Source organism: Emydura macquarii, unplaced genomic scaffold, assembly GCF_026122565.2.
Source record: "Emydura macquarii macquarii isolate MOO-44397 ecotype Brisbane River unplaced genomic scaffold, CSIRO-AGI_Emac_v2 contig_1152, whole genome shotgun sequence".
NCBI classification, from domain to species: Eukaryota; Metazoa; Chordata; order Testudines; family Chelidae; genus Emydura; species Emydura macquarii.
Window position 1 is genome coordinate 99,038 of NW_027131289.1, and position 21,540 is coordinate 120,577.

The window sequence follows — 21,540 nt, forward strand, 5'->3', positions numbered from 1 at the left end:
AGCTGTTAGGAAAATCAGAATAGGCAAACACCCTACCCTGCCCTACCTAAATGGTGCCCCAGAGGCTGACCTGGAGCATTGGCCTCTCCCCGCTGGCCCTGGGCGCTGTCCATCTCAGGGTCCTGATTCCTCATCAACCCTTCTGCTGTCCTTTGGTGCTGAGAGATGGCCAACCAAAAAGCCCCACTCCATGTCAGTCAGGGGTGAATTGTTCCCTTACACTTATATTATATTAATTATAATTGTATAGCATAGTATAATCCCTAGGTCTTCTACAGTACATTCCATCAATACATCTCAAAGTCCTTAACAAAGGAAGCTGTCATCATTATCCCTATTTTATAGATGGGGAAACTGAGGCACAAACCATTGACTTCGCTTTCCCAAGGTTACCCAGCAGGCCAGTGGCAGAGGTGGAAATAGAACCCAGGTATTCTGAGTCCTAGTCCAATATATAATGGTGTATATTCTTAATAGTGAGGGCAATTAACCACTGGAACAGTCATGGTGGATTTTCCATTCCTGGTCATTTTTAAAACTAGATGGAATTTTTTTTTCCTAAAAAAGCTGTTCTAGTTCAACCATGAATCAATTCAGGATGGTTCTCTGGCCTATGGTACAAAGGAAGTGTGCCTAGATGCTCACACCGGTCCCTTCAGGCCGTGAAATCTATGACTCTATGAAGATATATTGTATTTAAGCTGGATAGGATTAGATTTTTATCGGCAATTGTTGGTAAACATGAATTTCACTGTGCACATGGGCCAAAAATATTTTCATTGATAATCACTGGAATTTACAGATGGACAAAGTAAGAAAAACACTGCTTGAGACCTTATTAGAGTTTGATTGAAGGCTATTTAATTTGTATCTTCTGACATGCAATGTTGACGATTCGCATATGAACAGTTATGAAGCTGTAACTTTGTGAATCTCCTTGTCTACCCTTATTAAATAGTTATTGTCTCACCTTTCTACTCATAAATCCCCATGACTGTGAAATTTTAAGTCAAAGTCTAAAATAAGTGCTTAAAAACAAACATCAAATGTTATCAAACCATACAGATTGAATTCTGCCCTCCCCCTTTTATATTCATTCAATTATATAAAAACCAACACAATAAAGGCAAAATGAAACACTTTGACTTTAACATTTCACTAATTTTGCCTTGAAAATTCTGACAAAAATTGATTTCCCCCCCTGAAACGTCTCCATTTTTGTCAAATCAGCATTTTCTGCCGGAAAAAAACAGTTCCATTGGAAAATTATCAGCCATCTCTTTTGGCAATGCTTCAGCCATCACCTGCCTTCTACCAGTCGAGGTAAGTCTACAGTATGGCTGGAGATGAGATTCTCAGCTCAGGGAGATGCTCCAACACTAGTTATGTAGTCATGGCAGCAAAATCCTGTTCAAGACACTTGATACATCCTCAGGCAGCCATTTCCTCCAGCCATGGCTAATTTTCTTGTTCAAGCATGCTACCTCGATCAAAGCTAGCTCGGGTACCTTTACCCATGCTGGGAATTACACAGAGAGGGACAACGCAGCCTGCATCTTGTCCTTTTCTGGGAACTTTTTCTCCTTTTGACCCAAGTGGTTTACTAATATTCTGGGCCTGGTGGATTTGCAAGTTCTATCAGGAGGAGAAATTGATGTTCCAAGTCAGGTCCATTCTTTAGTACAATCTTATTCGTTTACCAAGAACATGCACATGCCGTCCTGATTCCCTGAATGCTGTAGGAACAAACGGCAGCAGACAGCTCTCTTGCGCCACAATCCGCACGCCTGCCTCTGCAACGGGCTCTGTGCCCAAGAAGTTGTGTCTCTCTGCTTCCTCTCTGAGTCACACTCAGCTCTCCTGCTTTGGATTTCCTGCCTCTTAAACACATGGGCTGAAGCCGTTCTCTTCACCCTGTATTCGCAACCCTGGAATAACCCACATGGCTCAGCTCTGACCAGTCACGGGCCTTGGGCAGTAAGCTTCAATTGTCCGCAGCTCTCTCTACTCCATAAAGCAGCTTCATTGCTCCTTGCATTGAGCCTGAAGCAGGGTGCTTAGGACAACCATTGGCTTTAATGAAGCATGTGGCTGTCTTTGGATCCAAGATCACTCTGATTGTCCCTTTCAGGGGAATGATCAATTTTAGACCTTTTTAGTCCAGTTCTAGGTTAACACACAGTCCCAGCTTGCTTTGGAGGAAGATGGAAGAACTCTGCAGTAGGCTGTTCAGAAATAAACTGTAGATCTGAGCAGGTATTTCCTGTCCCGCAAAAAACTTTTTAGATTTTGAAAAAAAATTTCCCATCCCAAATGGGGAGGAAAAGTTGAAATCTCTAAAATTTTCACAAACCTGAAAATCTGGGGAGAAATTTCAGTTTTGCTCAATCAGAATATTTTGGTTTGATCATTTCAACATGTTTCATTTTGATTTTGAATACTTAAAACATTTTTTAACCAAAATTAGCATAAATTTTAAAAAGAAAAGAAAAACATTTGGGCCGAGAAAGGCGGAATTTTAACTTTGGATGTTTCAGAATGAGAGTTGGCGACAACTTTGAAAGTTTCCTCCCAAAACTTTTATGAGGCAAGAAATTCCTCAAAACAAGGCCATTCTCACAAAGACTTATGGTTTTGGTGAATCTGTCTCCTGATCCCTGACACAGACAGACCCCCACGGAGATCACAGTCCCCATTTGTGCCATGCGCTGCACAGATCCCGACCAAGATCAAGGCCCCCATTGTGCCAGGCACTGCACACCACAGTAAGTGACTGTCCATGGCCCATACTGCGTACAGTCTAAATAGACAAAGGAAGTATTTCTACCCCTATTTTGTACTGAAGAAATTGAAGGAGAAGGAGAGAGACAGATTCAGAGACTGGCCTGAGCTCACACACACACAATGAAATAATAGGACACCCAGAAAATAGAACCCAGGAGTCCTGACTTCTAGCCCCCACACTCTGGCCACCTGCCCCATTCCCCTCCCAAATCTGGGGAGGGAATCCAGGAGTCCTGGCTGCCAGCCCACCCTGCTCTGACCCACTACACCCCACTTCCCTCCCAGAGCCAGGGATAGAACCCAGGAGTCCTGATTCTTCTGCTCTCTCAGCTATTCTGGCTGATGCTATGCGATGCCTTCATCCCATCCGTTCCCTCCTCTTCCTCGGCCAGGGCTCTGCGGAAGATGCCCAGGAAGGACCCCCTTCGGCGTCCCCTGCCCCGGGCGTACCCCACCAGCCCATACAGCACGGGGTTGATGCAGCTGTGGAGGTAGGCCAAGGCGTTGGCCAGCTTGAGTGGCACCCCCCATTTTTCCTTGTTATCCCAGAACGTGCTGAGCAGCACCAGGATGTGGTGGGGCAACCAGCAAATGAAGAAGAGCAGCACCACGGCCAGCACCAAGGCGAAGGTCCGGCGGGAGCCCTCCCAGAATCTTCTCCCCAGCTTCCAGGCTAAGACCACGTAGGACGTGGCGATGATGGCGAAAGGGCCCAGAAATCCCGCAAAGAAGCGGCTCAGCCTCAGGGGCATCTCGGCGAAAGGCCGCAGGTCTCGCTGGTAGACGCAGAAGGACTCGCCGCGTCGGGTCTCCACGTCCCTGACCACCAGATAGGGGATGCTGAAGCAGATGGCCAGGAACCAGGCCCCGGCGATCAGCCAAGACCCAAGCCGCGGCCTGCAGTGGTTCCGAACCCAGACGGGCCGAGCCACCAGCAGGCAGCGGTGGAGGCTGATGAGGGTGAGAACGAAGACGCCGGCGAAGACGACCAAGTAGCGAGCGAAGGAGTGGAGCTTGCAGAGGGCGCGGCCGAAGGGCCAGCGGGACCTCAAGGCCTCCTGGACGATGGCGGGGACGCGCCCAGCGGAGAAGAGCAGGTCGGCCACGGCCAGGTGGAGGTAGCAGGCTGAGGGGAAGGTGGGCGGCGTGATGCGGCCAGCCGTCATGATCCAGATCACCAGGCCGTTGCCGACCAGGCCCAGCCCCAAAACCAAGGCGTTGGTGGCAATGGCGATGTACCGCATGGCATCCTCCACGGGCCCCATGGCGTTGGGGGGCGGGGTGACGGAGCTGTTCATGGCGGACCGGGGCGGCTGCTGGGGGGGGAGAGGCCCAGTGAAATGCCAGCCATGTGCCCTCCATGTCCCCCTCATTCCCGCCAACACCCGCTCCCCCCTAAGCACCCCAAAATCCCCACCATCCCCTGCCTCACAAGCCTCCCACTTCCTCTGGACTCCCAGTCCCTCCTCCTAACCTCCAACCCCCCCACTGCTCCCCTCCCCCTGCCCCCAATCCCTCCTCCCCCAGCCCTCCAACCCCCCACTGCTCCCCACTCCCTGCCCCCAATCCCTCCTCACACAGCCCCGCAACCCCCTGACCTCCTCCTTCCTCCAACATGCTGCTTCTGCTGCAACTCACCCCCCCCCCCCATCCTCCTCCCCCACCCACACCCTCCCCATCCCGGAAGAGGTGTTGGGAAACCACACGGCTCTGCGGTCTCACAAGTCACCACCACAACTTCCCCCCTCTTGACTGAGGTTACCAGATCCCGACCCCAAGAGCAATGAAACTGCCTCCCCTCACCCGGGAGGAAAAACCTGAAAAGTGCACCGGCGCTCGTACGAAACCCCCTCACCACCACGCGACGCTGCAAGGAGGCGAACCCCGAGACCCCACTCCACTCCCAGAGCCAAAACCCAGGAGTCCTGGCTCCCAGGCCCTCCGCTTTAACCACTAGACCCCATGCCCCTCCCAGAGCTGAGGCTAGAACCCAGGAGTCCTGGCTCCCAGCCCTGCTCCCCTCCCCCCACTCTAACCACTAGACTCCACTCCCCTCCCAGAACTAGGGAGAGAGCCCAAGAGTCCTGGCTCCCAGCCCCCCACTGCTTCACCCACTAGACGTGCCCCCAAGCCACAGTTAGAACCCAGGAGTCCTGGCTCCCAGCCCTCTTTGCTCAAGGGGAATCCAAGCATACCTGGTTATGTAGGAGTGGGTGCCAGGTAAGCGGAGCAACCTCTTCCACCACCACTGCCGGAGCCTTCGATGGTCTGGGGCAGTTTAGCTCCCTCGCCAGGTCGGGTCCCACGTCTGAGCTTCCTTTCTGACTGACGGGCAGTTCCTCTCCCCAGAGCTCGGCGGAAGGATGCAGGGCACATCTCAGTTCCCATCGCAGCAGTTTCCCAGCCTGCGCTGCGCAGGGCAGATGGCCTTTCCCTGACCCGGCCTTGCCCTGCCCAGATCCTAGCTCCCCCTCTGCAGGTCCCTGACCTAGTTTCACCCATTGCAGATCCCAGCTTGTCCCCCATTTAGATTCCTGCTCCACTTCCCCCAGCTCTATGCCCTGCACAGATCCCAGCTCCCCCGCCGCCACTTCAGCAGATCCCGCTGGCCAATCAAAGACCAGCCCATTTCTGGATCTCCAGCGAGCAAGTGGCCAGTGGCTCCCCTTGCACACGGCTCTGCCAGCCTGCAGCAGGAGGGGGGAAGTGTTTTGACACCTGCTTGCAAAAGAGACTTCCGTGCTCATCTCCCCCCTGCAGGGTGTTGCACAACGCCCGTGTTACAGCAAAGGGGAGGGGGAAGATGAGAGCCAAAGATAGAACCCAGGAGTCCTGGCTCCCAGCCTCCCTTGCTCTAACCATTAGACACCACTGTCCTCGCATAGCTGGGACTAGAATCCATAGAAACCGAAGGAAAGTGAGCTATACTGATTTACAGCAACACAAGATCTGGCTTGTTCACTCCTTGCCCTACTAGATTGAGGGATTAATTTCCCAGACTAGTGATTTGCAGTGTTTCCATGGTTGGGTGCGGGTGCCCGTCTTGACACTGCGTATAGGGGCCAGTTTTTGAGAGAGCAATGGCCCAGCGCTTTCTGAAAAGCAGGGTTCTTTGAAGGAGTCTCATGTCAGGAAACTCCAAAATTACAGGGAACCAAAACTTTGGAAAGCAGAGTTCTCCAGCCCTTGGTGTTTCTACAAGAATCTCCTGCCATGAATCCACAGAATTTGGACATCGGAAAACACATCTTCTGCCCACGCGCTTCAGCAACAGACTGGAGATACTTCTCAGTTTGAGATGCAGCAACAGGAGGGGGTTTCTTCTAATAAGCTCGCCGTTCTGCACATTTAAAACCACTAACGGATGCTAGCTCATAGGGCTAACTTGCCCTTATTATATTCACTACTTTGCATTGTATTCAGCAGTCACACAAGGAACCTGCAGGGCCCGTGTCCTGTAAGACATTCGCTTCAGTAAGTTAGCATGAGGCTTGAGGCCTATGAACTTTGAACAGATAAATGGCCCAACGGAAAACCCCACATACTGGGGAACTGAAAATAAAGTGTTTAGGGGAATTTCTGACCACAGGAATAACCAAGAGTCCAGCCATAAAAGTGTCATGGCAATGGATTGACATACATAACAGGTACATGAGCTCCAACCTCAGTTACCTAATCACATGGGAACAAACTGACATATACGATAATAAGTTAAAATAATTGATATACTAAGCTATAGGAGAAGAACACTCCAACATTAGTAAGATGAGGAAATACAAATAAGGAAAAATCCCCTACTGATCATGCATCAAACATACTGGCATCAACATATCATATTATAAAAGTTACATCCCAGCCTGGAGGCACTAGGAGAAAGAGATGTAGTCCTTGGAAGGTGCCAGAATGATGGCCATTGGTGAAGGGAAGGTGATGATGTCGGTGAAGAAGATGTTGACAAACATTTCAGGTTGTTCTACAAGGGATGGGTGAGTATCTGGATGTTCTGATGGACATTCTATAGTATCTCTATCTCTCTTGCTGAGTTGGAGCATTTGTGAGTGTGCTAAATGTATTAATAAACTATTTGTAAATATAGAGAAGCTCCAGTAGTGTGAGGGTTGCAGCTGTGCACATCAGGGTTCCCAACTCTATAATCATTGAATAATACTGGTCCTGACCTTGGGACAAGAACCTTTCAACCCTCAAAGTGATAACTGGAAATTCTTAGGTAATATATAAATTAATATATAATCTATAGCTCAGGTTACAAGACCTAGAACTATAAGGTTATATAACCAGACAGGAACCTAGAACCTCACCATTAAATCAGTTTTACTACATTGAAGGGCTTTAGAACAAAAGACATTCTAGAACAAATGACATCTGAACAGGCTTTAATATTTAAAGAGCTAGAACACGGGGCTTTCTAAAAACAACCACAATTCTGGAACCCACGAGACACCACAGAGTTTTAAACCATTCAGCGATCATGATTCTACAACTAGCCAGAAACCTGGAGCCCACAGGACCCGACCCAATTTTGGCACAGTGAGAGATCTGGAACCCATGATAGTTTATGAACAACCATGGATTGAGAACCCAGTGGATTTTATGCTGTGCTCAAAACTATTTTGACATCTAAAACTACACAAAGTTGTAGAGCTTGCCTGGAATCTAGAACCCATGGGATCCTATCAAGTTTGAAATTTGTAGACATGACACCTCCTGGGTTCTAAAACTAGACAGGAATCTAGAAGCTTCCAGAAGCTACTGGGTTTTTAACACATCCAGAGACATATAACACACAAGATAATGGGGCCAGCTATGAATCTAGAGCCCAAGGGACTCTATTCAGTTTTAAAACATTGAGACACCTGGAACCCATCATTTTCAGAACATCCATGTTCTAGAATCTACACGATTTCTAGTTTTTCTCCATTTCCATGTTGCCTGTTTCTGGCCCGTGTCTCCCAGTAGATTCGGATCCAGACCCATTGGTATTGAGATCCTCATCAAAAGCTCTTTTGACCAGAGCAAACAGGGACGTCTTTATCACCTGCTGGAACGTCTCCCCTATGAAAAGGTAGATGACTGGAGTGAAACAGACGTTGAAGCAGAACATGATGACGAAAATTACCAGGAATGCGTCTGTCACTGATGGTGGCATGTTTCTGGCAAGCTTCAAGCCGTAGTAGATGTGGTAGGGCAGCCAGCAGAGGAAGAAGGACACCACGCTAGCTACCATGACTTTGAAGGGTTTTCCACTCTGTGCCAACCCCTTCACCTTCATCTCCAGCCCCATCCAGACATAGCATCCTGCGATGATGCAAAAGGGCAGCAGGAAGCTCAGTAAGAACTGGACAATGAAGACGGCCAAGTGCACGTTGGCTCCATTCCAGTCTCCAGAAAGGGTGTAATTATTGTCGCAGAGAGTCCTATCCCTATCCACATGGGTCTTCCGGAAAGCCAGGTAGGGAGCGCTGAGGGTGAAGGAAACTAGCCACACGCCTATGACCAGCTTCTCAGACCGGGGCAGAGTGCGGTGACGCCGGGACCAGACAGGGTGGCAGGTGAGGATGTAGCGGTCCAGGCTGATGAAGGCAAGGAGGAAGACGGAAGAGAACATGCCCAGGTGGGTGCAGGTGTTCACAAATTTGCACATGGCCGTGCCAAAGACCCAGTGGAAACCCAGAAGGACATACACAGCCAGAAAGGGGACCAACAGGATGATAAGGAGGTAACCGGAGACCAAGTGGAGGAACCAGAGGGTGGTCACCGTCCTTCTCATCTTCAGCCCCAGCACCCACAGGCACAGCCCGTTCCCCACCACACCCACCAGGAAGGTGGCGAAGAGCAATACGGCACAGGCCAGGTGATGGGTCTTCACGGCTGATGGGGTCTGGCTGGAATTTGCCTCCATCCTTCGTAGAAAGGGTGTGTTGCCTGGGTCCAAGGTGCCCTGGGGAGAGACGGAAGAGAGGTTGGAAGGAACGACAGAGGATGGGAAAAAGGGTGAATGGAAGAGGACAAAGGGAGAAATAATAGAGGGGGTTAGGAAGGCACCATCAGAGAGGATCTCTCTGGGCACCCTCTGGTCATCCAGAATATCCAGGCGGGTGTTCTCAGCAACTGGGCCATGGCTGGTGAACTCATGGCTACAAGCTAAAGCACTGGGCAGTGGGGAAGGGCAAGTGGGATAATAAACATGGGAGGAGTGGGGAAGGGGACAGTCTAGTAGATCAAATGCACAGCTACGCCAAGAGTAGCACATGGCTGTGATGTGGAGGGCTGGTTGTCTGAGCGGGGCAGGAAATGGGACAAGGGGCCTTTCCCTGCTAGGAGTTGTTACCTGTCAGCTCTGTGTTCTTGGGGAACTAGGGTGCAGTACCCAGCCTGCCTGACTCATGAAGGACTCTCCCCTGCTCCAAATCCAGCCTCCGCTTGAACCAGAAGTGATCAGAAGAAAGACTTACACAAAGCAATGAAAAGGCAGTGGACAAAGGTGACAGGATTAAGGCAACTCCCCTAGCCTCATTTGCATCGAAGATGGGACACGGAGGCATCTCCATTAGCATACAGAATGGAGAACAGAGATTCCAAGGGAAGGACAGCACTGAACTCTGGGACCAGAGAAGCAGGGAAGCACGGCATGATGGGGGATCTCTGCTCCCAAAGTTAATGAACGCATGCCTGGACACCCCCAGCTCAGCAGTTATCAGACCAATTCTACTAATGAACCCTCTGTTGGCATCCAAATACTGAATCTGCCTAATTGTATTGTGATCTCCCTCGAAGGAACACCACCCATAGCCAGGAATGATCAGTTCCTATTGTCCAGCCTAAACAAAACAACTCTTTTATGCCCCCTTGAGTCATCGCTACCCATAAGCAAATCCAGTGTTCTCCCATGAACCATTGTTTCTTCCCTACACAAACCCCTACCCAAGTTCAAAACTCTGTTCTGATGCCTGGATCCAAAAGCTGCGTCAGTTCCACTGGGATTTCACCCTTTCCTGACTGATCATGACAGGGCCTCTGCAAGTCTCCAGCACTCCGGATCCTCAGGTACAACAATTACCTCGGAACCTCGACCAGTTCAAGCTTCACCGAGTGGTGAGACCCCAACTCTCTCTCTTTCTTTTTTTTTTTTTGACTGCAGGTATAGCTTTCTAAACCTGACTTCTGTAATCAAATTCAAGCTACATTTCCCCAATGCCCCAATTGAAATGGTGTAATATTGTAACTGTTTGGTTTATTGGTCTCTCCTTGTATGGCTATTACTATTAGTGTCATAAATGTTGTATACCTGGCAATAGAATAACTTCTATAATCAAGCTGGTTTCCAGATTCTCTCCAAACTTCCTTTCTCCTTCATGTTCTCGGCTTCCCTACTTTACTCTGCAGCAACACTCCTCTTACCTAAGCCAAAGATCCCTGTAACGCCCAAAAATCTGTTAATCTGTGTGTCTGTGTTCATCTGATTCTGGGGCTGGGGGAACCCAGCCCTGAGAAAACTAGGTCCTGCAGGGTAGCTCCATAGGGAGAAGACTTGCAGAAGGGAGAAGCTGCATGGACACAAGTGACACAAGCAATACAGTGATAGAATTACATAATCCCACCCCCGTCAGGAATGTCACCCTTATAAATGAGCACACCCCAAGGTGATGGGCAAATCTGGTAACAGAGGCGCTGGCTCCGGTCTGGCTTCAGGACCTGGGATTGGCTGGGGATCAGTACTCTTGATTCCTAGCTGGCAGGAGCTGGTACCGGTGGAACTCACTGCAGCAAGGTGGAAAAAGCCATCCCTCTCCCACCCCATCTCTTCTGTTCATCTGCCGTCACAGGAATTCCTGCCACACCCTGACTTGTGAGACCGTGCAGGGACTTTTTCATCATAACACAGGAGGTCTCAATCCACCGAGCTGCTTCTCTGCCCCACAGCCATGCTGCCAGCCCTGCAACAGGGACCTCCAGGCTATTGCCTCTGCCTGGGACTGTGCCCCCCACGGCCTCGTTAGCATGGAGAACTCTGTGTGCTGCAGAATGGCCTAGTGGTTAGAGACGGGTGGATGGCAGCCAGGACACCTGGGTTCCAACCCTGGCTCTTAGAGTGGGGTATAGCTGGGCACAGTGGGAATCTATGGGTCAGAACTCCAGGGCTGTGGGAGGGGAGTGGGGTCTTGCAGCTTAGAGCTCTGTAAATGGGGAACACCTCATCTGAGTAATGGGAAACAAAGAAGAAAAATTCACATACCCTAGACCTCAACTGCTACCTCTGTCTATGAGTGCCCCATGTTAACCCCACTGATACCCAGGGGCAGGGAGTCCCACAGGTTAACCCCACTAATACCCAGGGGCAGCGAGTCCCACTGCTTTGCCTTGACAATAGCAAATTTCTGTGGCTTCTAGGTGGGCTTAGGAAGGAAATTCCCCTTCAGACCCAACGCCTGGGCTTCTGCCCATTGTCTCGACTCACCTGGGCAGCAGCTGGTGTAAACTCAGGCCCAGCGCAGAGAGAGAGGTGGATGGTGTGTGTTTGCCCAGCAAAGCATCCGTTTGTCTGTCCCTCCACACACCCATGCCCTGCCCTGTGTGTTTAGTTCACTCCCCTTAACTCTGGGTTTTCTACACGCCCCACCCCACCCCACCCTGCTCTTTCAGATCGAGAAGCCTCAAACCATAAATGGAGATTATCATTCAGACACTGTCTTAGGGGAGAACCAAGCTAAGGAGCAGCCATGGCTTTAAAACTAGCCCCCACTCTCCTCCCAGAGATGGGGCTAGAGCCCAGGAGTCCTGGCTCCCAGTCCCCCTGCTCTACTACACTGGATGTTTGGCCAGGATCTCATCTATTGGGACGTGCCCCCATGACGAGGAGGGGCTGTATTTTGCACACGTCCTTTTGTGAAGGAGGCTGTACCATGACCTGGAGATAACCTCGGCCCCATTAGCTAACAACAAAAGCTGTGTCACAAATGATGCAACGCCTAGCCAAGGAGTGGGTTCTCTAGTGGTTAGAGCAGGAGGGGCGAGGAGCCAGGACTCCTAGGTTCTATCCCGGCCCTGGGAGATAAGTGAGTTTGAGCATGATAAATAGGGAATGTTTCATATCATTGACTTGAAACAAGGTGAAGAAATTCAGCCTCTGTCATAGACCCCACATAATTACATCCCTCTGCATCGAGTCCCACAGGTTAACCCCACTCATATACCATGTCAGGCTGCCCCATGGTTAACCTTACTATTCCCCCACAGCAGGGAGTCTTACCAGTTAACTCAACAAATACCAGAGGCAGGGAGTCCCACTGGTTAATACTGTCACTACCAAATTTCAGCATCCTCCAGCGGGGCTTAGAATGGAAATTGCCCTTCAGACACCGCGGGGACCTCGGCCCATCATCTCGACTCCGCTGCGTAGCGGGGCTGATGGAAACGTGGAGCCAACATGGAGAGAGTCTCAGCCAGGGAAAAAAGCGAATGTTTGCCCAGCAAAGCGTCCATGTGTCCGCCCCCCAGGCTGTGTGTTCACTTCAAACCCCGTATCTCTGACTCTTCTTCACATCCTGCCCCCAGGCTGCTCTGTTGGCCCCGGACAATGGAAACCACAAATGGAAACAACAAGTCGCCGTCTGCCTGAGCAGAATGAAACCTCACAGCCTGACTGGGTGTAAACTAGCCTGAGGCCACAGCACGATCCAGCCGGGGTCCAGTACGACTTACAGCCACCGTGAGATGCGGACACGACAACTGGCACGTGTGTGGCCAGGTTCATGCCCTGGGCTTGCACGTGAGTGTGCAGAGAGCAAAGGGCTGGCAGATTCAGGGGATGGCTCGCAACCAGGTGCTGCAGACGTGGAACTGAGAACTGCCCCAGACCTGGGAGCCTGAGTCCTGCCCGTAGCGGATTTGCTAAGTGCCCTCCTGCAGCCAGGCCTGCAGACAATCCTTTTCCTTTCTGGACCAGCGCTTCAAAATGCTCAGAAATCCAGGAGGACGCTCGGCTTGGCTAGAAATTGGCCATGTCTCAGAAAGGCCAGGGACGGAGTGAGTGGGGCATGTTCAGGGGCTTGTGATCCCGGGGGACTGCACTTAAACCTGCAAGAAAAGGAGCCGCACTTAGCTTTTTCAAACTGGTCTGAGAACCGGAAGCGAGACTCGGCTTGGAAAGTGTCACGCTGCCCCACAGCCTCTGCTGGAGAAATGGGGAGTTCATGAGATGCTGCCCCCTGAATATGAGCAGCTGTTAATATTCACAAATTGCACTGACACCCCCACCTCACCCCCGTGCATAGGGCACCTCCCTTGAAACTCGGCACTCTGCAACGGAGGCTGTGGTGGGGTTTGTGATGCAAATTAGGGGTCACTTTGACAAGGGGTTCCAGTGATACATCCTCCCACCCCTGCAGGAGCCGATTGAACATTTTTTGAGGGCTATAACGTTCATGGTCCATAGCGAGGGGAAAAAGCAGAGTTCAAACTTCAGGAAACATCGAGCATGGATGCCTGGACCCGGGAGGTGTGGCCTCCCTCAGAGATTGACACCGAGGGAGAGCCAAGGAACCCAGGAAGGCAACAGATGTCTGGAAGCAGGTGGGCGGGGCTAGGCCAATAAAACCCAGGCCTGCCTGCTCAGAGTGCAGTGGCCGGGGGAGAAGGACGCCTCTCCCTTGGTGCTCGAGCATAGGGCTGCACCTGACCGCTTCGACCCAGAGGAGACACTGCCGGGTCTACCCATAGCGTGGGACTGTGAGGACATAGAGGAGCTGCCTGAGCCGGGTGAGCTGCAGGAGACCCCTGGATCCTACGACCCAGAGGAGGAGCTGCCAGCGCTGCCTAATGTTAACTCACTGAATGGGATCTGCTCTCAGTGTGCTCAGGAATTGACACGACTCTCGTTCGATAATGCCAGAAAGGCGTTAATTACTGTACTTATAAACATATAAAATGAGCCCCCAAACCAAAAGTCCAGTATATTTTAGCTGCAAAAGCAATTATCCTCACCAATACAGACAAGAGGTGGCGATGGTTTCTTAGCAGCTTCCCCCGAGAGCCTGGATCCCTGGTCCCAGAAGACAGCTGGGCAAGATGGCAGGTCTTGTCAGTTTCTTGTCCAGAGTGATTCTTCTTCTCTTGAAGCTCGCCTGCTTTGCTTATTTCCATTGCTTCTCTTTTATATTCTTAAATCCAATGTTTTTCAAAGCATTCTGGTTATTTACATGAGTAAACACAGGAATTTCAGAGAACAATTCAAGAGGGAGAGACCCGTGTGCTTTACTCAGTGAAAAGGCGCTAGCCACCTAGTTGTGTTGTGTAGTTTCAGTGTTCCACCCTTCACACAAAGGGGTATTGGGGTTGTTGTGATTAAATTGAGCAATACCTGGGGTGGCATCCAGCCATGGGCTTTGATCATAAGGTGTTTTGAGAGGTCTGGAGCCATGGAGGTCTAGCACGCCCTGCATTTAACACATTTCTGTTTACTGCACAGATGAGTTACTCCCAGAGGATAAGTTCATTAGGGAAGATGGTCCAGACAAGAGAGGCAATTAATCAACAGTTATCTTAATGAAATACCAGACATACTTTGAGAATGGAAAGACAGCATGGGTGTGTTGCAATGAGAAACAATCACCCCTTTTCAAAAGGGACTCCAGCCACCGTTTCACATACTCTGCAATATGCAACTTATTAATTGGGTAGCTTAATTTTATAAGTAGGCCCAGCCTAGCTGAAATGTCATGGCCTGCAGCACTGCCTGGGGCCCTGCGGAGCTGCTCTAGCTAGGAATCCCTGGTGAGCCAGAAGGGACCCATGGACCCTGGGACCTAGAGGAACTGCCCTCCGCAGAGGACCCCAAACAGTCCCTGGACTTGCTGTCAAGCGACGAGGAACCGGGGTACGGCAGAGGAGAGCAGGTACTGTATTGAGAGAGTGGGAGGAAGGAGCCCAGGGACGCCGACTACAGTCCGGCTGAGCTTACACTCGCTGTGAGTCAGTGTGTTTTGGCCGGAGCCCCGCTGACGCAGTGATGGGACACCCCGTCACTGACAGGGCCCTGGGCTGGGACACAATGGAGATGGGTGGGCCTGAGTCCCCCTCCCCCATTTCTAACCCGACCTGGGGTGAACACCCGTTGAGGGCCAGAGCTCGTCCCTTGCCGCCCAGAGACTGCTGCCCTTCCGCCCGGCCCTGCCCCAGGGCCAGGGCCTGGGACCATTTCCTCGCCCTCTCAGGCGATACACTGTGTACTGGCCCTGCCAAGGGCTCGAGACTGTGTTTGCCTGCCTGCGCTGTAGCAGAACTAGGTGTAGACTGTTTCCCGCCCTCTGGGGCTAGAGGCTGTTATTCCTGCTGCCGGCCCCTCCCTGGCTGAGGGCCGGGCTCTAAGCCGTTTGCCCGCCAATGAGGGCAAGAAACTATTCCCCTGTAGGAGCGGCCTGAACCGAAAGGCTCGCCCTACTAAGGCCCCTTTACCCTGGACTTCCGAAGGACGTAGGTGCCGGGAGGTGAGGCCTCCCTCAGAGATTGACACCAAGGGAGAGTCTCCGGCACCGCCGCTCCCTACCAGGGGATCTTCTCCAGCGCCGCATTGCAAAAGTGACTCTGCCACGCAAGCTGTTCGCACCTGTGCTCAGTAGCAGTTCACACCTCTGCGAAGTGAGACCTCCACCGGAAATGGAGGGTGAGTAACACGCATGCTGAGCTGAGCTGACACTTGCAGGCTTAGAGACACAGCCTCTGTCATTTTGATCTAAACATGGAGATGTTTGTGTTTTCGTCCCTGTTATCACAGCATCTTGCTTCTAAATCTAGACCACATCAGGTCACATTCAAAACACTGACAGACCAGGGTCCCAAGGGGTTACGAACCAGCCAGGAAGCCTAGAATCCATGAGATATGTCTGAACTTTGAATTAGTGAGAGGTAGCATCTGTCACGAATGCTGGTTTTGTTACGTCTGATCAGTAGGAGTGGAAGAAGATTTTTAAAACAGAGGGGCTACGTCTAACTTACCTGTCATCCTCCACCTTGGGCTGGTGGCCTAACCCAGCCTGGCTTCCTCAGACCCCCCAGTGGGTCTAGGTGACAACTGGTACAGACCCCAGCAATACCTGCCTGACCTCTGGACAGATTCCGACATTCCAAGGCCAGAAGCATGGTGGTCTCCTAAGCTTACCTCTTGCCGAACGTCCCTGAATTAGTCGCTGGTCGAACTAGAGCAGTCGGATCTCTTAGAAACCATGCAGTCTTGCTCTAAAAATTGCCAGTGATGGAGAATCCACCGGGAAGGATTTTTAAAGTCTTTATCGTCCTTTTGATCTCCTGGGCCCCAGCCTTAGCCAAAGTTTTGTACCTTGGTTGGAGCTGGCAGGCAGGATCTTCATAGTCACCAGCTCGGACGTTACCCCTTCACCACCCTAATGTGTTTCCCGACAGGTAGCTTCTCTGGCACCACTCTTCATTCTGCTTCTTTTCCTTACCGGCTGCTCTGAAACTAAGCCAGAGCATCCTCACAGTAAATATCCCAGCGATTGGGTCACTTTGTGTTTGTGAATTATGTCAGAGCAGCCACACAAACCTCTGGAATCCAGGGAGTTCAAAGAACGCCCGGGAATGATTATTACTTATTATTTTTTATTTCAGTAGCGCTGGGAGACCCAGTCCTTGCCCAGGACCCCACTGTGCTAGGCACTGTACAAACACAGAGCAAAAAGACAGTTCCCGTCCCAGAGAGTTCACAGTCTAAGGAGATGCAATGGATAGAGACCTGGGCTGCAATGCAGGAGATCTGGGTATGTTCCCAAGGCAGGTCTGCCACTAGCTTGCTGGGTGACCTTGGCCAAGACAAGTGACAAGTCAAATCCCCCACTCTGTGCCTCAGTTTCCCCACTTGTAAAAATCAGAAGACTGTTACTGACCTCTTAGCTCAAGTTGTTTCAGATCTACTTATGAAAAGCTAGATATTGCTATTTTAATACAGATTCTTCTATAAAACTGTAGCAAGGCGCTATCGCCTTCCTCGGAGCCTGGGCCCAAGGAAGGGTTGCGATGCACCTGCTAGGCAGATCTGGGCCCTGCAGGCCAAACACCCCGGGAGCAGAGGGGCGGGGTCACGACAGGAAGGGGAAGTACAAAAGGCCGGCCTAGCAGCTCAGTCAGGGGGAAGCTGCTGCCGGAGAAGGACGTGCCTTCCCTGAGGCTGCAGTCTGGGCCTGACCCAGGCCCCGTGGCTGTGCAGAGCAAACACCGCACAACCCGGAGCCTCCAAGGCCTGCCCAGGCTGCCAGGCCCTTGCAACTGGATAGGGCCACCGGTCCCAGTAGCTGGGAAGAGCTACCAGAGACTTCTGACTGGGAGAAATCCCCGAGGCTGGCCCTGACCTAGAGGGACTGCCTGTCGCTGGGGACCCACTGGAACTGCCTGAGCCCCATGTGCCGGAGGACCCACCAGGACCCTGTGACCTAATGGTATTTAACCATTTGGAAATCTAGAACCCCCATGAGACTTGCAGCGAAGAATCTGAAACCTGCTGGATCCTAAGTGGTTTGAAAACACTCTAGAATCCAGTGATATCCTAGCACCCAGGAAGCTAGAACCCTTGGTTGCTGAATTGGAACGCACTGAGAGGCTTAGAATAAATGAAATTCTAGAGCCAGCTATTGATACACAATCCAAGAGAATCAATTAGGTTGAACACAGTGAGGGAACTAAAACAAACAGGTTTCTGGAGCTGGCTACCAATCTGGTGCCATTAAGACCCCTTGAGTTTGAAAACATTGAGAAATTTAGAACAAATCAGACTCCGGAGACAGCAGGGAATCTAGAATCCTGGGACTCCGCTGGGTGTATAAACATTTGAGATACCTGGAACCCTTTACGTTTTAGAAGCATCAGGGATCGAAGAACAAATGGGATGCCAAATTTTCTTCTCCTCCTATGTCTGGGCACCTTCAGGTCATCTCCACTTTTGTATTCTCAACTTCCGATCCGTGTCACCCACTAGACCCGGGGGCACTGCCGCTGAGATCGTCAACAAAAGCCGCCTTGACCAGAGTGAGAAGAGACATCCTGAAGACCTGCCAGAACTTCTCCCCCACGAAGATGTAGAGTATGGGGGTGAAGCAGGCATTGAAGCAGGACGTGAAGGTGTAAATGATCAAGAGGGCCGCCGACACTGACTCTGGCACCTCTTTCCTGTAGAGCTTCATGCCATGGTAAAGGTGGTAGGGCAGCCAGCTGAGGAAGAAGGAAACCACCATGGCCAGCATGACTTTGAAGGGCTTCCCAGTCCATGCCAGCTTCTTCTCTTTCATCTTCAGTCCCACCCGGCTGTAGCATGCCACGATGGTGCAGAAGGGCAGCAGGAAGCCCAGTAGGAACCGAACCATGAAGATGGCCAGGTGGACACGTCTCTCCAGGCCCTGCGTCTCAGCCATAGTCCAGTCACTGAAGACATCATAATTGTTGATGCAGACGATTCTGCCCCCATCCACCACGCGGGTCTCCCGGAAAGCCAGGTAGGGAGCACTGAGGGCGAAGGAGACCAGCCACACGCCCACAACCAGCTTCCTGGCCCAGGGTATGGTGCGGTGACGCCGGAACCAGACAGGATGGTGAGTGAGGATGTAGCGGTCTAGGCTGATGAGGGTGAGAAGGAAGACGGAGGAGAACATGCCCATGGAGATGCAGGTGTTCAGGAGTTTGCACATGGCTGTGCCAAAGGCCCAGTGGAAACCCAGGAGGACGTACACAGCGAAGAAGGGGATCATCAGGGTGAAGAAGAAGTAGCAGGAGACCACATGGAGGAACCAGAGGGTGGTCACCGTCCTTCTCATCTTCAGCCCCAGCACCCACAGGTACAGCCCGTTCCCCAGCAGACCCACCAGGAAGGTGGCAAAAAGCAAAATAGCAGAGGCCAGGTGAGTGGCCTTAACAGCTGTTGGGGTGTAGCTGGAATTCACCTCCGGGGTTGGTGGGAAGGTCGTGATGTCTTGGTCCATGGTGCCCTGGGGATAGGAGGAAGAGGGATTGGAAGGAAAAACAGAGAAAGGGAAGATGGAGAGTGGAAGAGGAGAATATGAGAAATAATGGGGGGTTAGGAAGGCACCATCGGAGAGGACCTCTCTGGGCACCCCCTGGTCCTCCAGAATATCCAGACTGGGTGCTCTCAGCAACTGGGTCATAGCCGGTGGAACTCAGGCTGCTCAGAGTGGTAGAGAATGGGACTCAGCATCATTCCCCACTAGGAGGTGCCAGCTCTGATCTGTCTCCAGGGCAGGGACTGGCTGGCTCAGAGAGCTGGGGATTGGTGCTGTTGATTCCTACTATGGAGGAGCTGGTGCCAGTGGAACTCACTGATACAAGATGTAAAAAGCCATCCCTCCCCCACCCCATCGATTGAGCTCATCTGCCTGTCACAGGAATTGCTGCCGTAACCTGACTTGTGAGACAGTGCAGGGTTCTTCTAATTATAACACAGGAAGCCTCAATTCACCGAGCCGCTTCTCTGCATCACAGCCATGCTGCAAGCTCTGCACCAGGGACCTCCAGGCCATTGCCTCTGCCTGGAACTGCGACCCCCACGGTCTTGTTAGCATGGAGCCCTCTGTGTGCTGCAGAATGGCCTAATGGTTAGAGACGGACAGGCTGCAAACCAGGAATCCTGGGTTCCAGCCCTGGCTCTGGGAGTGGGCGGGGTGGGGAGCTGGGGTCAGAACTCCAGGGCTGTGCGAGGGAAGTGGGACCCTGCAGCTTAGAGCTTCGTAAATGCGGGACACCTCATCTGAGCAACGGGAAACAAGGGAGAAAAAGTCACACGTCCCAGACCTCACCCACTACCTCTGTCTATTGAGTGCCCCAAGGTACCCCCAGGGGCAGAGTGTCCCAATGATCTGCCCTGACAATAGCACATTTCTGCACCTTCTAGGTGGGCTTAGCAAATAAATTCCCCTTCAGGCCCAAGGAGGGGGCTTCTGCTCATTGTCTCGACTCACCTGGGCAAGGGGTGGTGGAAACGTGGACTCAGCACAGAGAGAGACTCGGATGGTGTGTGTTTGCCCTGCAATCCTCCGTGTGTCTGTCCATCCCCCCCGAGCCCTGCACTGTTTAGTTCACTCCCCTTTACCTTGCGTCTTCTACATGCTCCACCCCATCCTGCTCTATAAGATCGAGAAGGTGCAAACCATAAAACGGAAATTGTTTCTCTCCTAAGACAGTGTCCGAATGATCATCTAAGAAACAGCCATTGATTTAAAACTCCTCTGCCAAGGCTGGGCTACAACCCAGGTGTCCTGGCCACCAACCCCCCACTCTAACCCATTGGATCCTTGGCCAGGAGCTCACTTATTGAGATCTGCCGCTGGGAAGAGGAAAGGCCTGTATTTTGCACAAGTCTGTTTGTGAAGGGGGCTCTGCCACAACCCAGATATAATCACTGCCCCCTTAGCTCACAGCAAAGGCTGAGTCAGCACTCCTGGGTTCTAACCCCATCTCTGGGCGTGGAGTGAGTTTGAGCATGATAAACAGGGAACATCTCATTTCACTGAATGAACACTTGGTGAAGAAACTGACCCTCTGTCATAGACCTCACAAAGCTACATCCCTCTGGATGGAGTCCCACAGGCTAACCCCACTGATCCCCTGTGTTGGGCTGCCCTGTGGGTTAACCTCACCCTTGCCCTGTAGCAGGGAGTCCTCCAAGTTAACTCCACAAATGCCAGAGGATGGAGTCCCATGGCTTAACCCTGATACTCTCATGTGTCTGCAGCTTCCAGCAGGGCCCTTCAGACCCACTGGTGGGGCCTCTGCCCATTATCTCATCTCCCCTGCATAGCGGGGCTGATGGAGACACGGAGCCAGCCTGGAGAGACACTCGGCCAGGGAGAAAAGTGAGTATTTGCCCAGGAAAGGGTCCGTGCATCTGACCACCCTCCACCCAACCCCCTGTCTGCTTGTTCACTCCCTTTATCTCGGAGTCTTCTTCACACCCTGACCCACAGGCTGCTCTGTTGGCCCCAGACAATGCAAACCAAAGGGAAACAATAACTCACCGTCTGCCTTAGCAGAATAAAACCTCGGAGCCTGGCCAGGCAATAAACTAACCTGCCAAAAGTCCCTGAGTTGCCAGTGAGAGAGAATCCACCAGGGAGGATCTTTTTAAGTTTTTATTGTAACTTGGACAATGCTACTTCACCACCCAGAAGTGTTCCCCGGCAGGTAGTTTCTCTGGCTCTGCTCTTCATTCTACCAACTTGTTTTCCTTACCGGCTGCTCTTAAACAAAGCCAGGGCATCCACACAGTAAATATCCCAGCCATTGGGTTACACTGTGTTTGTAAATTACGTCAGAGCAGCCACACAAATCTATGGAATCCATGTGTTCATTCTGGACACTTTGTGATCCGTGTGGATACCAGTGAGACATGGTATGCCCGATTTGCAGATCAATAAGGTTTAATGTGCAAGGTTTTCTATAAGTACCCAAGTTAGATACAAAGCCTAAAATTAACTACAACATATCATACTCACTAAGCCTGGAGAGCTAAGCAGTTACTCAGAAGGCTGTATACAGGAACGGCTTTCTTCAGGGGCCCCCTCAGGGAGTCAGTGGATCCTCTGGTCCAACCGGCAGCACCTCCCACGGAGTCAGGTGTTGATGGAGCGCCCCCCTTTGTCTAAGTGGTCACTTCTTATACTCTTCCATAAAGAGCCCTCACCTAATAATCTTTCTTATTATCATATATGCTAATTACCTACATTG

The 21,540-nt window shown here is 51.5% G+C and overlaps 2 protein-coding genes and 1 pseudogene across 2 annotated transcripts; all 3 read right to left on the bottom strand.

Moving 5' to 3' along the window:
• Nucleotides 1-3,110: 3,110 nt before the first annotated feature.
• Nucleotides 3,111-4,082, bottom strand: LOC137152284 (N-formyl peptide receptor 2-like). The gene has a single exon (XM_067546823.1). It carries the CDS (start codon nucleotides 4,080-4,082, stop codon nucleotides 3,111-3,113), a length of 972 nt encoding a protein of 323 aa, XP_067402924.1.
• A 3,626-nt stretch (nucleotides 4,083-7,708) lies between these two features.
• LOC137152285 (probable G-protein coupled receptor 33) lies at nucleotides 7,709-11,336 on the bottom strand (annotated as a pseudogene).
• Nucleotides 11,337-17,774: 6,438 nt separating this feature from the next.
• LOC137152277 (probable G-protein coupled receptor 33) lies at nucleotides 17,775-18,782 on the bottom strand. Its single transcript, XM_067546817.1, has one exon. It carries the CDS (start codon nucleotides 18,780-18,782, stop codon nucleotides 17,775-17,777), a length of 1,008 nt encoding a protein of 335 aa, XP_067402918.1.
• Nucleotides 18,783-21,540: the final 2,758 nt, after the last annotated feature.